We start from the raw sequence: 15,824 nt of genomic DNA on the forward strand, positions 1-15,824 counted from the left end.
ATCTATGCTTTGAATGCAAACGAAATTCAACCTATACTAACTTATACTACGAACCTATAATTTGTTATGCAAACCACCATTTATAAGGGTGTGGAACCTTCTCCTCCTAGTAAACGCGTTTTAAAGCCTTGAGGGGAAGCCCGAAAAAGAAAACCCAAAGAAGACAATATCTATTAGCGGTGGATCTGCGCCGTTACAAAACAAATCTTAATTTGAGTCATAAAATATTCTTATCCATATTTGGTAATTACTATAAGCGTAAAATAAAAATAAAAATAATAAATAATGTCCCAACAAACATATGTTAATTATTTATAATTAATCTTGGAAAACATGTATGATATGGACACTATACCTTAGCCTAAGTAAAAAAAGTTAAGTAATTTAGTAAAAATAAATATACAGAAATTTAGACCACCAAGAATGATATTGTAGGAGGTAAAGGTTGAGGCGGAAGGCACGTGCCGCCCACGAGCAAAGCAACATTCTCTACTTTTTGTCAACATGCTGGATCAAGCACCTGCCAAGCTTGAATGTGTCACTTTTTTAGGATAAGATATTTAACTTTATAACTTTCTCTCTCTCTCTCTCTTCTTGTTATTTTATTGGACGGAGACGATTCTCATCATCTAGAGCGTTGTTAGTCACTAACCAATTACTCGTCGATTGCTCTCGAAGGAGAGTATTAAGCCAATAAGTCGATCCACCCGTGACGAAAAAGCTGTTCTTTTAGGTTAATTTTTAAAAGAATTTATGTAAAATTTATTATTGATTTCCGAACCCTGCGGTCGGACTCAGAATCTATAATTTATAACCGAAGAATTACAAAATAGAATTTCATTTTGCAAGGGACAAAATGACCTCTCGATCTACTTAAAACTCAACATCAATTTAAAAAATTGACCTATTCGAAAATATTGGATATCTTAAATTCAAACTAATATTTTAGGTCTTAAATTGGAGTTTACTAAATTAAAATAATAATAAAAAAAAATAAATAAATAAATAAAAGTAAGTGAAAAGTTAGGAAGAAAGTGAAATCCAAGAGAGGCCTACAGAAGAGGAATGAAAAAGTTACTTTTTGAAGCGTAAAGTAAAAAGTAAAAAGTAATTATAGTTTTCTTAGTCTCCCCACTTCTAATTATTATTTCAAATAAATATTTTAAAAATCAAAATTTATCAAAATTGATATAATAATAATAATAATATACATGATTATATTTTCACTTAATTAATTATAGAAATTAATTTGAAAATAAATTAGCTGAAAATTAGGGAGTTGGATGGTGTGCTTCATTCATTCCCGTTGGGCTGCCCTTTTCAATGTACCACTCATGTAGTATTCTTCCAAAATACTTATTCTCTCTCTTCAACCTTATCCTTACAGATATTTCCATTTACATCCTTCTCTCTCTTCCCCTAAAAACCTACCCTTTTATTATTAAAAAAAAAAAAAAAAAACTATTTTTTTTTTATTTTTCGAACAATTATAATCTTAAAACAAATCTCGAAAATTGACGTGGTTGAATGGTAAATAAATTAGTGAACTTGCCACGCTTTTCACAACTCTTTCTGTTATATCAAATCCTCTACCGCTCTTGTTCGTTTTTTCTGTAATAATTATTTTAGTTAAACCAAATAAATTTCATTGAGATTAGAACCCTGAACAGACTGCTGGTGATAAGTCGGAAGAAGGTGAGGATGACATCCAGTCATCATGCCCCTTATGCCCTGGGCGACACACGTGCTATAGTGGCTGAGACAAAGGGTCGCAATCCCGCGAGAGTGAACTAACTCCAAAAACCCGTCCTCAATTCGAATTGTAATTTGGCGTAATGGCCATTTTTTATAGATTGTTTCCACATAATTAGTATAATCAAGTTTGGAAATGTACATCTCGTTATTTATTAGTGTTGATTTTTACCATTTTTTTCTTCTTTTAATTAGATTTTCTCCCTAAATGGGCACATTAAATACCATATATTTATTAATGCAAATTAATTAATTAATTAATTAATTATTTTTATTATAGTACCCACCGCCAGATATTATATATATATATATTGCTTAAAAAAAAAAGCAACTCTTTTTGACTTGTAATTATAAATTTATTAATGATTATTTGAAATATTTAATTTTCTCTAACTATATATATATAATAGACTAAATAATGCATTTTATTTGGAGTTTTCTCGTGATAAAGTTGCTTTTACAATATTTATTTGTTTTTAGTCCAAACAAAAGGTGGGACAAATATCGCTAAAGGATTTACTATGATTCCTTCTTTGAATAAAACCCACCTCATATCCAATTAAATAACATTTTTAATATATATATATATATATATTTATTTATTTAATTCTATTGATTTATTTATTTTTCTATAAAAGCTTAAATAATAATTTTTTTTTTTTTAATTTCTTGTAGTCATGTTTATTTGTGGAGGATTCCATTAAATAACAACTTTGGAAAAATTGGGTAAAAAAATTAAATTAAAATAATAGTTTTCAGTTTTTGGCTAAAAATTAAAAGGTATTAAAAAATAAAATGAATAGTAATAAATTGTATGTAAATAAGTCTATACTTTATTTTAAAAAATTACAAATAATGCATAGTTTTTCTTTTCCGGTTAGATTTGACCATAATGATTAAATATAGTGAAATTTGTATATTCCTTTTTAGATCGTAATTATAAATAAATTATTTACTTTATAATAAACTGATTTTTGTAATTCATGATCTAAATTATATAATATATATATGAAATCCATAGTTTTATTTTAAAAAATTTCATATTTTTCACATATATTTTTAATTATATTGATAAAATCTAGCCCATACCCAAATGAGGATGGGTGATTTTTATATTCAATTATCGAGATAAATTATTTGTTTTATAAAATACCCGAAGAATATTAATATTTTATTATAATCATTTGTAATTTTTTAATAAAATTAAATGATCAATTTTAGTAAATTTCTAAAATAATGGATCTTAATAGTTTAAAATATATTTATTTAAAAATTTAAAAATTTAAAAATTCATTAAATATAATTTAATTTTAGAGAAATTTTAATTTCATAATAAAATAGGTGTAAAAGATTATTCAAAAGCATTGGAAGGGAATTTTTGGGTATATATTATATAGTTTGGATAAAGCAAATTAAAAGAAGTCATCAATTATTTTATTAAAAGAAAGAATTATGTTTAGATGCGATGAATTAATATAAAAACATGGCTACCAAAGAAATTTTAAAAAATAAAGAAAAAACACGAAAATTAAAAAATGACGTGTCAATTCTTGGTAGGTCGGCGGTTTCTGCTCTCCTCCCCGGAGCCCCCTCTCCTCGGTCTCACAAAATACAAAACAGAAAAGAAAAAGAAAAAGAAAAAAAACACAAAAAATAGTGAGAAATTCAGAACGAAGATCTCTCTGTGTCTCTCTCCCCCTCGCTCGCTCGCTCGCTACGAGCATTTCTCTCTCTAAAAAACTCTCTCTCTCTCAAGCAAATTTATAAATTTGGTGATCATTCTCCCATTTGATCTCTCTTTTTCTCTCTGCCTCTCCTTGTACAACTTCTCTGTGTAATTCTTTCGCCATTTTCAGTTTGTGTTTTCTCTTTGTGAGGGGGAATTTTAGGGTTTTGTTTCTCATGATTGGTCGGGAAATAGACGCGCGAAGAGCTTCAGAGGTACGTAATTGCAAGTGAATCTCATCATTCCTACTCGTTTAATCTTAATTTCTCGTTTTAATCCCATCGTCTTTTGTCTTCCGTTTGTTTTCTTTCTTATTTGACTGTTCATGATTTCAAACTGATCTAATTTACTCCTGGGTGTGCAATGTTCTCGTCGGATCTTCGTTTCAATTTCAGTTTTGATGATTGATTCTTCGGATTCTATTTTTATCAGGTGGTTTGTTGTGGAGCCCTTTGGGTTTCAATTCCATTGTTTAGATGTTATACCTTTATTGGGTTCGAAAATATTGTTACGGATGGTTTGTGTTGTGGAGTAATTCAAACGTGTGATTTTTTTAGTTCTGGGAGGAAGGGATAAGGGTTAATGGTATTGTTATTGTTGATAAAAGGTCGAAGGTTTTGTTTGGGGCGTTGTTTTGTGCCAGATGCTGGCATTAGGGTAAGAGATCGCAGAATATGACGGATTTTCAATCGCTACAACAGAAGCCTGATTCTAGTGATGCTCGAGTGGAATTAGAGCGTGGACTTGAGGAGTTAATGCGCGGGCATCTGGATGAATGTATTCCATTTGCGTCGTGTAGTTCTGCTGCCAATCAAGAAGTAGAGGAAGAAGAAGGTGATCAGCTTCTACGAAGGAGAAGGCGATCTGATCTCGAGGGTGATGATTTAGCTGAGTCTTCAGCTGCACGCCGTCGTCACTCTCGAATTTTGAGCCGCTGGGCTGCTCGGCAGGCACAGGAAATGATAACGACAATTGAGAGGAGAAATCGTGAATCTGAGTTGATGGCACTTGCAAGATTGCATACGGTTTCAACGCTTGATTCATCCTTTTTAAGGGAGTCCCAATCTCCAACTTCAAGACAGCAGACTGCCGTTGAGACTCCATGCACACAAGCTTCGGCAATATTACAGATGTGGAGGGAGCTGGAGGATGACCATATGATAAATCGGGCTCGTGGGAGGGTGAGGGAAAGGTTGAGGCAGCAAACAAGTGTTGATTCTTCTACCACTATGTCCAGTACAAATATGTCTGATAGTCGGGAGAGTGAGAATCAGGGAAGCGTGGTTGATGCAAGTGAGAGTGAAAATGATTTTGGGGCATGGAATCACGATCAAATTGCACCGCAGCATGTGAGGAATGAAAACAATGGTTCTACCAGAGAGCAATCTCCTGATCTTGGCGAAGTTGAGAGGGAGAGAGTGAGGCAAATAGTACGGGGATGGATGGAGAGTGGAATTACTGATCCATCACCTAATGTTTCTGAGAGGAGCACAAGATCCAGAGCTGAATGGCTTGGGGAAACAGAACGTGAGCGAGTTAGGATTGTTAGGGAATGGGTGCACATGACCAGTCAACAAAGAGGAAGTCGTGGTGAAAGGAGAGAAGATCGAGGGACTGGACGTGGTGCTCGAGTTGATAGAGGCCGTGATGAATTGGTTGCTGACCAGGATGAAGGCCAAAATGAACACATTCGCAGAGACTTGTTAAGGTTGCGAGGAAGACAAGCAGTACTTGATTTACTTGTAAGAATAGAAAGGGAAAGACAGGGTGAACTTCAAGGGCTTTTGGAGCATCGAGCTGTTTCTGACTTTGCCCATCGCAACCGAATCCAGGTCAGCTGCCAAGTGTGAATGTTGTTTTGTTTATTCTACCTTTCAATGTCCTAGTTCACTTATGGTTAAAACTAAAATTGATTGGATTTTGAGTTTGCATTTATGAGTTTGACTGTTAAATTATTCTGCACCCTGCTTCATTTGAATGTGAAGCCCTTTAAGACTTGGGTGCGACCCCAAATGTGGGTATTTCAATTATATCACAATCTTGGTGATCATTTTTAGTTATGCTTTATATTTATCTCTTCCACATCTCATTGTTCCATTAGATTCTATTTGCACTCACAGCTATTATATGAGCACTAATCCTTTATATTTCCCCAGTCATTACTTCGAGGTAGATTTTTGAGAAATGAAAGAACTGTTGAAGAGGAGCGGCCTCCTTCTATGGCAGCAAGTGAATTAGTTCAGTTACAGCAGCGACATACTGTTTCTGGTTTAAGGTATGTTGTGTCGTGAGGATGTTTCATTTCGTTTCCTTTTGTGTTTACTATATCTTTTGAAAATAGGTATTTATGTGTATTCTAAGCATTGTCATAATATATTTTTAATCTCAGTTATTTTTCTGAAATATCCTGTGAGCCTTGAATCATGTCAAAAGGACCTTCACATTTCCAGATATTCGTTTTCTGATTTATGATTCATGCTTAGTTTGTCAAGATTATTATTATTTGGGAAATGATATAGTTTTTATGTGTGTGTATATATATATATCACTCAGGGAGGGATTCCGCTCTAGATTGGAAAATATTGTTCGTGGTCAAGCAGACAACCAATCTGATAATGCAACTAACAGTGACATGAATGATTCTAGAAATGATCGAGGTCGAACGAATGGTTCACAGAACGTCCAGCAAGAATATGTACAATCACAGCCTGAGAGTCAGGTAGCTGAATCCAATCGGTTGCCTGATCAAATTGAAAACATGGAAAGCAACTCAGAGATAGAGAATATGAATCAAGATGGGGACTGGCACGAACAAATTTCTGAGGATGGTAGAAGAAACTGGCAACGGACAACTTTTGGCCCACTCACTGAGTGGAGAGATGATAATGCTGAGGATGTGACAGCAAATTGGCAGGCGAATTCATCTAATGATTGGTCACCACCCAGTACACAGGGAAATGCAGAAAGAAGAGAAGTTCATCCAGCTGAACCTGCTGCAGTTTGGCATGAGAGAGGCACTCGAGAGGCTGCTGGAAATTGGTCGGAGGGGCCCTCTGCTCCTTTTAGAAATCGTCGGTCGGTTCCAGTGCGACGGTCCAACAGGTTTCACCCACCTGATGACGATAACGTCTATAGTATGGAACTTAGAGAACTCTTAAGCAGGTGGTAATCATTCTCATAATTGTTATTATTCATATTTGCAGGCATAGACGTATTTATGCATTTGTTGTTTATCTTTTTTGTAGGAGAAGTGTTTCTAACCTTCTTCGTAGTGGTTTCCGTGAAAGTTTGGACCAATTAATACAATCATATGTGGATAGGCAAGGTCGTGCTCCCATAGATTGGGATTTGCATAGAACTTTGCCTTCACCAACTCCTGCTTCTCCACCACAGGATCAGAACCAACAGAGGGATGAACAGAGTGACGTACAAAATGATGCTGTAAATAGACCCTCTCTGGTGCTTCCATCTCCACCAGTTCCTCCACCTCAACCACTCTGGCACCATGACCTGCATCATACCAGCTGGTCTCGTCATACCATGAATCGTTCAGAAATGGTGAGCTGCTGCTTCTTTTTAATTCTTATCCTGGATTTAGATTTGGCAATGTCTATAAAGGAAGCTAACATGGCTCTATTTGTTATGGGGGAGGGAGTTCATTTATTCAATGACCCAGGAAACCGTAGAAAATTGATCTTGGAAGTAATTGCGTTACCTCTTTCTCTCTCTCAGCACACAAACACACACACTCTTACTAGGTGAAGAAATAGTTGAAGCTTTATTGAACTAGTACTCTACTCTAAGTGAGCTTCAAGGGTCGCAAAGCTTGCAAGAGAATACCCAAACCAAATCCACTAGCCAAGTCTCATTTTAGTTTCTTCCAGTTTATCTCTCATCCAAAAAAATTGCTTCCAGTTGATCTTTAACCGAGAAGCATTGTTCTTCTACCAAATCTGATATTCGTTTGTGAAACTTCCCTGCCTTGAAGCTGTTTATTTCAGAATACAGATTATAACAGATTTGTTACTGATTTTAGCAGGAATGGGAGATTATAAACGATCTGAGAGCAGACATGGCAAGGCTTCAACATGGCATGACTCACATGCAGAGAATGTTGGAGGCTTGCATGGATATGCAGCTAGAGTTGCAGCGATCTGTTAGACAAGAAGTCTCTGCAGCATTAAACAGATCTGCTGGTGAAAAAGGTCAGTTTACATTTTAATGCAACGTATTGTTCTTGTATGTTGAAGAGAAACGCCTCAACACGAATTGCCTCCCAATGTAGGTCTAGCCACTGAGACATCAGAAGATGGTTCTAAATGGTGTCACGTGAGGAAGGGGACGTGTTGCGTCTGCTGTGACAGCCACATCGACTCTCTCCTCTACAGGTATGCCTTCAGTCTCTTAATTTTAATTCTAATCTCTTACGTCTGAGCTGGTAATATATATCTTAACCAATTGAATTATGCGGAATAGACTGAATATACCAACGGTTAAATGGAATTCTTACTGCAGATGCGGACATATGTGTACTTGTTCAAAATGTGCCAATGAGTTGGTCCGAGGTGGTGGCAAGTGCCCACTGTGTCGAGCACCGATCGCCGAAGTCATCCGGGCATACTCGATATTGTAGAAAGAAACAGGTAATTCAGTTAGGTGTGGAGCTCCTTCAATCCGATTGGAGGGAGGTAGCCATGTTGGTAAGTCCTTTATTTCTTATAACACAGATGGTGAAGCCGTGAGATTTAGCAGCGTCCGGTAGGTTGCCTCTTTGTTGTTCTCTGATTATATATGTAACATTATTATCTTGCGCTGTATAATTGGAATGCCACATTGCATGATCGATTCATCATTTTTTTTTACGTAAATAAAAGCAAATGTAAGTCTGAAAATTCTTTTCGTTTCAATTTATTAGTTCCCAATGCTTCCGTCCTAGTACTCGCCTAATGCTCGTAGCGTTAAAATATTCATGAAAATTATATGAACTCTTTCCTTTGAGATCGAGTTCAAATTTGTGAACAAGAAGATAAATTTTAACGAACTAAGATATGCAATCAACAGTTCAAATATGACAATTCGAATGGAATGAAATGGCAGTAAGTATAATTAAAAAGACATAAGATTATGAGTTTTGAGCCTCATTGCCAATATCGCCAAAACAAATAAAGCAAATTCAAAACTCAGCTGAAATAGTCTTTACTATTATTATTATTATTATTATTATTATTATTTCATTTCAGCTTTGATTGCTGAAGCCAATTGGTCGTAAGCCCGGGTCCAGGCATTGCCCATTTCCTCGCTCCATTGCTCTCCCATTCCTTTCTTCACCGTTCGCAGTAATGCATCTTTCACCACCTGAATGCCTCGACATTACATTTTTTAGATTCAGTCACCACTCGATTATTGAAATTAGAGTTGTTCGGTTCCTAAACTTTAAATAATTATTTATTAATAGGTCCTTAAACTTTTAAATTTCGATTTAGTGACCCATTTTTAAAAAAGAATTATACAAAATTAAAAAATTAAGTGATTTGAAAGGTTACCTCAAAATGTGGATCAATGACTCCATTACGAAGGTGGACAGAGCCCAAATATTGTAGGGTAGTCTCAGAGACCACCACTTCCCCCTTCTCTCGCAGCTGAATGGCTGCTTCACATGTCTGCAATTTTCTCATTTTTTTTCCTTTTAGTTTACAATCCAACAACATTTCAACTCACTTCAAATGTTCGCATCATTATGATTTCATCACCAAAAATGTAATTTAGTGGTTTCAACATTAATCATCTTATATCCAACCATTTGGTTGAGTTAGAGCTTACATTTTGGAGTTATGAGGCCGAACTTAAACCTCCGTTTGTCAAATTATGTTTTAACTTTACTAACTAGATCTGAAAAATGAGTTCCACCCGAACATTAACTTTCGAGTAGAAATCTATTAGAATTACGAGTCCAAAATTTCATTCCAACTCACACACCCACATCGTTCTAAATCTCAATTTTCGTCTAATGAATTTGTGCACAAAAAAAAAAAAAAAAAAAAAAAAAAAAACACATAAAACTCACCATCTTGAAGACCTTGAGTGCATGAGCCTTAAGCTTAGGATTGTTCTGAGGAATCTGTTCAGAATCCCTTAAGAAAGAAAACATGCCCTTTGCTGCTGGAGCTATCTCCAATATCCTTCCATTATTACAGTAAAAATAATAAACACCATTTATTGGGGAAAAATATATAAAAATAAATAAAAAAATAAATAAAAGGTAAAATACTTACTGAGTAAAGAAATGAAGGCTGTAGAGAGGCAAATCCTTGTTCAAAACATCCCATGATTCCTTCACCAAACCTTCTTCCTTCTCTGTGAATTCCATTTCTCTTTCTATCTCTACAAATTCTCAAGGATAAGGTGCTCTCCAATTTCCAACTTTTCATCACTCTTATTTTATAATCTTTTTTTTTTAATTAAAAAATAGTTTCAAAATTATTTTTTTTTTTTTTAAAAAAAACCAGTTCACGTGACAAAATCAGGATTAATTGGGAAAATCCCAAGGATTATGGGGTTATTTATTTATTTATTTATTTTTGTAATTATTCCATATGTATGGCTACAAATGAAAGCTAAGATAAAGACAATATTTAAATTTTTGTCCTCTATTAATCTATCAGTCCCAATGAATAATTTTTTTCATATTCAATTAATCTCTCCTTAGTCCTTATGGGAATATATCATATCCTATCTGTATGATACGACATCGTATCTTACAGTCAACACCATCATCTGATACATTATTTATGCTCTAATTTGAAAGCACGTCATAATTGATGTTATGGTAGTGCACTTCTTTATTTTTAGGTAATCGTGCTAATCATAAGTCTATTTTGATAATCGTGTTAATTATAAAAAAATTTCGATAATCGTACTAATCAAATAAATAACTCAAGTAATTAAGATATCTACATATGCTCAAAATTCAACTGCATACAATTTTTTTATATTAAATAAATTATTTAACAAATATTTTTAAAATTTAAAGATTTATTGGACCGATTCTAAAATTGAATGAACATCTAAATTTATTATTATGATTTTTAAAATTTCAAGTATTTATTTCACATAATTTTGCGTACACGTATTTTTATTAGTCATCAACATTTTGACTTGAGATCAAAAGCAAATTTGAGTACTCAATGGTTTATATAAATATTTTAGACCAAATGATTCAACGAACTGGTTCAATTAAAAATCCCTTAAATAAAATAAAATAACATTAAATTGCGAAAATGGAATGGATTAATTGAATTTAGTTAATTTTTTAAATTTATGTTTTTAGGAAATGGGCCCGAATAATGGTAGAAATGAGGCCCATTTTTTGGGCCTTAGCCCACTCACTAGTGGGCTAAATTATCACAGCCCTCATTATCCTTATGTAACAATTTAATAATATTATTTTTTAACGAATTTTAATTTTCAATAAAATATATATATAAATCAAAGTATATTTTTATATTAATGCATTATAGATAATTACTAGTTAAAGAAACATTTCAAAGTTTTGATTGATTCAATTATTTTTTTTTCTCTTTTAATTAAACTCTTATCAAATAAATATTAACATCAATATAAAATAAGTCACTACCTAACATTATAACATGTTTTTTCTGATTTTAAAATTAAAATTTACCAATAAAATTACTTATGACAGCAATTATTTAAAAAAAAAAATACAACAATTATAAAGTAACCCTGAGATCAAATAATCCAAAAAAAAAAAAAAAGGTTATAATAGACCAAATGAGGAAATGATTGAAATGGCAGAGAAGAACAAAACAAATTATAATAAATAATAAAAAACGAGAAAGAAGAACAGGAAAAACACAGAGATTCATCTGTTTTTTTTTTTTCCTTTTGTCATTTTGTTTTCCAGCTTGGTTTTCAGTTCCTTCCTCAACAAATTAAGCCTTTTTAAAATATAAACATACGTGATGAGGAAGATTAAAAAGAAAAAAAAAAGGAATAATTAATATTATTTATTTATTTTTGGTTTGGATCCGATCATAAATAAGTAAAAAGATAGGGTTTTGCTGACATTATTAGCAAGCTTTAACATCACGTTTTAGACCACTTTTTTAGCCCCATGTTTACATCTTTGATTCATCTCCCTCTTACTTTTCCAATTTGTTTTCTTATTTGGAATCGTATTAGGTCTAGAAGAACACGACTTTCTACAATGGTATAATATTATCCACTTTGAACATAAAATCTTGTAACTTTGCTTTGGATTTTCCCAAAATGGCTCATACCAAGATAGAGAGTATTCATTCATTATAAACCCATAATCATTCCCTAAATTAATCGATGTGAGACTTTCATCCTCGCTATAATTTCTAGTGTACGGTAAAAAAATTGAATAAAAAGAGTAAAATAACAATTTGTTTGAAATTTTGTGATTTGGAATAATATTGGAAACGTTTTCCATAAAATTTGGGCCTATAGTTTTGTCACTACTTCAATATTAAAATTATTGAAGGTAATGATAAAGAGAGAGAGTTATTCAGAATCCAAAAAAAAAAAAAAAAAAAAAAAAAAAAAAAAAAAAGGAGAAAATTAATCCTCCAATCTGTCCTTTTTGTGCGAAAAAAACACATAAAATTCTCATTGGCGAGGCTGCCTTCAGAATCACTTGAACATCACAATTTTGCATGGCGATAGCGTAACTCTTTACCAAACAATTCTTTTTTTTTTTTTTCTCTCTTTCAGTAAAACAGTTTATTACCATTACTAGTACCTTTTCAAACAAGCACATTAATTAAAATATCTATAATAAATATTACCATTTAAATATATTTATATATATAAATTCTACAAAATGTCGTTAAATTGAAGTAAAAATCTTTAAAATTTTGAACGAAAATTAAAACATGGAATGATCAAATTCTGACCTAAAATGAAATTTTCAATCGTTACCTGATTCTATACTATTTGATGTCATAATTTTCGACCAAAATTTTTATGATAAGCTAAAAAAAATCGGGTCGTAATTTATGGAACAATTTGTTTACTATTTGAGTCAAATTTTTCTTCATTTACTCTGTAACTCATTATCCTCTCCAAGTTATCACACGTCAAAATGAAGCTGTTGACTGAACATTCCTCAAACCCTTTTTTCAATTTTTAATCATTCCTTTCATATATAATTATTATACCCAAGCTTGTATGTCACATATGGAATTTCTTTGCCCAATTTCCAAAATATTATTTTAATTTTAATAAAAAAAATTAAATTAACAAACACGTAAAAATAATATTAATCGAAAAGGATAGAGCAAAGTTGGAGTTCGAATTGACGACACTAATTTTGATATCATCGTTAACTCGTCAATCAACCTAATAATTAGTCTTATATGTTGTGAAGTGAATTGCTTACTCTCTTTGACTCAACGAATGGTTCATCATAATTTCGTGATGGTCATATATCTCTTTCAAACTTTTTACTTTGTTTTCGTGGAAAATCTTTTATATTAATTTTTTTTTCTTTTTGTCGATATTTAAAAAATTTAAGTATCGAAGACGAGTAAATGTAATTGTGACACGTAACAAGACGAGCATGCTGTCCTTTTTGTTCTGTTTGGTTTTTTTCGTTCAATTTCTTGTGATTGAAATTGAAAAAGAAAACACGAATATATCGTGTTCTCTAATTATCCACTCAATTTCAATTAGAAAAGAAGAAGAAAAAAAAAAAAGGGTAGAAAGGTAATTTGGTACATAAATTATTTCTTGCTTGAACAGTTCCCTCTCGCTCGCTGTCATTTTAACTATTCTAAACAATTTTGATTTTAAAATTAAAGAAAAAGGAATTTACGTTGTCCTTTCGGTAAGAAGGGATGTTTTAGAAGCAATAAATAATTATAAAATACTTATTAATATTTAGCAAAAATTAACTAAAAAAAATTAAATTGAATTTTTACAATTAATTGAAACTAAACAAGGATATTTTCGTAATTTGGCACTCTCTTCCATTGCCCGAAGACCTTATTGCTGCAAGCTGCCTCTCTTTTTACTCTTCCACCACCAGATCCTCTAGATGGGATCTCACTATCTAAGAGATATGAAAGAGAAACAATATACATAAAGTAAAATAAATTTTTTTAAAAATTATTTATTATTATTATTATTAGTTGCTGACTCGGTAGGAAATTCCATAATTAAAAATAAATTACGTACTACTCTAACAAAGACTAATTTAAGGAATGATCATAAGTTTATAATCAAAGAATACTATATTTTGGGATACGTAAAACAAAACCATGAGAGCTCAGAGTAGACAATATCATATACCAGATTTATATTCTAAATTAGAAATGTCAATAGAATTTTCAAATGTGGAACCGGAGGCGTACTTTGTTCGAGGGAAGGTGTTGGATGAAAGTCTCACCTCGGCCTTATAAAATAAAACTCCTCTAATTAATTCGCCATGTAATAGCTATAAGTATATGAAGAATGGAATGGGTAACAATTTCGGTGATGTAAGCAATATTAGTTTAAGTAATTAATAAACATTTAATTAATTAATTTTGAGATATAACTCATAATTATTTAATATAAATTAGACAGATCAGCCACTATCTTCTTATCTTGAAATTACGTAACAACCAGAAAATGCCCTTTCGCTTTCTCATCTTCTCTTCTGTCTTCACGCCGTTTCTCTTTCCCTTATCGCACCTAAAAACTCAAGAGAGATCCAATGATAAACGAACAAATTCAATTTTCTGAAATTGTGAAATATTAATTAATTGTAGTTTTTGATCGAATTCGGATCTGAATTTTGAGCGGAAACTAAAATCGTCTTACATACATTGAACGTAACGTGTGATAATTCGTTTTACATTAGCATTCAGAGAGAATTTTACATTAATTGAAGAAAGAAATGAATTAGAGGAAGAAAAAGAAGAAGAAGAAGCTAATTAACAATGGCGATTGGAGAAATTACTGATCATTTACACTCGCAGAAGCTTATTTTAGCGGATTTTTTTACTCTGTTTTCGTGATCGAAACTCGAAGTAAAATACGGTTCGATCTCTTCTCTACTCACGATCTCCACGAATTCAAGCTCGATTAGTCTTCTTCTACAAGTCGGAGGTCTCTTCCGTTTCCGCGGCGCCGGCGGACATTGTAGCACCACTGGAATCTTGTTCTCTGCTGATGTCGGCGTGCGGCAGCATAATTCTTCAGCGCCGCCGTCGATTTTATCATTTCTCTCTTTCTGAATTATCACACCGCCGTGATCGGCTGCCATTGATGACAACGGCCGTGGAATTTGAAGCTTGATCGCCGGACGGCGGACGACTTCCAACAAAGTCCGTCGGAGATCGAGGTCTGTAGACATTTCTGAGAGCTTCGGGATGGTACGATTAAATATAACAATAAAAGAGAGAGAGAGAGGGAGAGGGATTTGGGTGGAAAACGAAGAATAATGTTTGTTTGGGCTTGAGGGGAGCGAGTATTTATGTGGGTAGAAAAATTAATATTTATTTATTTATTTATTTATTTTTAGAAAATAGAAAGGAAAAAAAAAAAAAAAAAAAAAAGAGTCTTAAGAATGGCGTGCATTTGAAGATAATTAAGAGAGAGAGAGAGAGTCTTTATTCCTCTGTTCCTACAAGCAAAGGGGGAAAAGACTATGCGTTTATTACTACTCCAAAATAATATTTACAAACCTTTCCATTCTCATGCAATATCTTCCCAATTAAAAATTAACCTTTTTCACGCTAAATTATAGATTAGCTCGATCTGTATTAAATACATTTTTATATTGTTCAGTTGTGAGATCCCACGTTGATGGTAGAGGGGAATGAAACATTTCTTATAAGATTACGAAACATCTTCCAAACAGACACGTTTTAAAACCGTGCAGCTGAGGGCGATATGTAATGGGCTAAAGCGGACAATATCTACTAGTGGTGAACTTTGTTTATTACAAATGGTATTAGAGCTAGACATCGAGCGGTGTTCCAACGAGGATGTTGGGCCCTAAATGGGATGGATTGTGAGTTTTCACATTGATTAGATAGGGGAATGAAGCATTTCTTATAAGGTTGTGGAAATCTCTTCCTAACAGAAGAGTTTTAAAATCTAACGAGCAAAAACAAACAATATTTGCTAGCGAGATCCCATGTTGATAGTAGACGGGAATGAAGCATTTCTTATAAGGTTACGAAACCTCTCAAATAGACGCGTTTTAAAACCGTGCAGCTGACGGCGATATGTAATGGACCAAAGTGGACAATATCTGCCAACGGTGAACTTTATATGTTACAAATTGTATCATAGCCAGACATAGAGCGGTGTGCCA

General features: G+C 33.0%; 3 protein-coding genes across 7 annotated transcripts; 1 reads left to right on the forward strand and 2 right to left on the reverse strand.

Annotated features, from left to right (window-relative positions):
• Positions 1-3,383: 3,383 nt before the first annotated feature.
• Positions 3,384-8,370, forward strand: LOC111793592 (uncharacterized). 5 transcript variants are annotated; one of them, XM_023675563.2, is made up of 8 exons: positions 3,384-3,693; positions 4,086-5,310; positions 5,635-5,753; positions 6,032-6,640; positions 6,724-7,036; positions 7,515-7,683; positions 7,764-7,866; positions 7,994-8,370. In XM_023675563.2, exons 2-8 carry the CDS (start codon positions 4,153-4,155, stop codon positions 8,109-8,111), a joined length of 2,589 nt encoding a protein of 862 aa, XP_023531331.2. In that variant the 5' UTR covers positions 3,384-3,693; positions 4,086-4,152; the 3' UTR covers positions 8,112-8,370. The 5 variants fall into 5 exon arrangements, with proteins under 5 accessions (XP_023531331.2, XP_086982109.1, XP_023531323.2 ...); XM_087125983.1 differs by having other exon boundaries at positions 4,122-5,310; XM_023675555.2 differs by having other exon boundaries at positions 3,385-3,693; positions 3,874-5,310.
• A 189-nt stretch (positions 8,371-8,559) lies between these two features.
• Positions 8,560-9,909, reverse strand: HB2 (hemoglobin 2). Its single transcript, XM_023675578.2, has 4 exons — positions 9,751-9,909; positions 9,543-9,657; positions 9,022-9,138; positions 8,560-8,833 (listed from the first exon to the last, which is right to left on the reverse strand). Exons 1-4 carry the CDS (start codon positions 9,843-9,845, stop codon positions 8,705-8,707), a joined length of 456 nt encoding a protein of 151 aa, XP_023531346.1. The 5' UTR covers positions 9,846-9,909; the 3' UTR covers positions 8,560-8,704.
• Positions 9,910-14,340: 4,431 nt separating this feature from the next.
• Positions 14,341-14,961, reverse strand: LOC111793625 (cyclin-dependent protein kinase inhibitor SMR1). The gene has a single exon (XM_023675591.2). The coding sequence runs from the start codon at positions 14,856-14,858 to the stop codon at positions 14,466-14,468; it is 393 nt and encodes a 130-aa protein (XP_023531359.1). The 5' UTR covers positions 14,859-14,961; the 3' UTR covers positions 14,341-14,465.
• Between the last annotated feature and the right edge of the window lie 863 nt (positions 14,962-15,824).

Source organism: Cucurbita pepo, chromosome 1 (assembly GCF_057944985.1).
Source record: "Cucurbita pepo subsp. pepo isolate OVF chromosome 1, ASM5794498v1, whole genome shotgun sequence".
Taxonomy (NCBI): domain Eukaryota; kingdom Viridiplantae; phylum Streptophyta; class Magnoliopsida; order Cucurbitales; family Cucurbitaceae; genus Cucurbita; species Cucurbita pepo.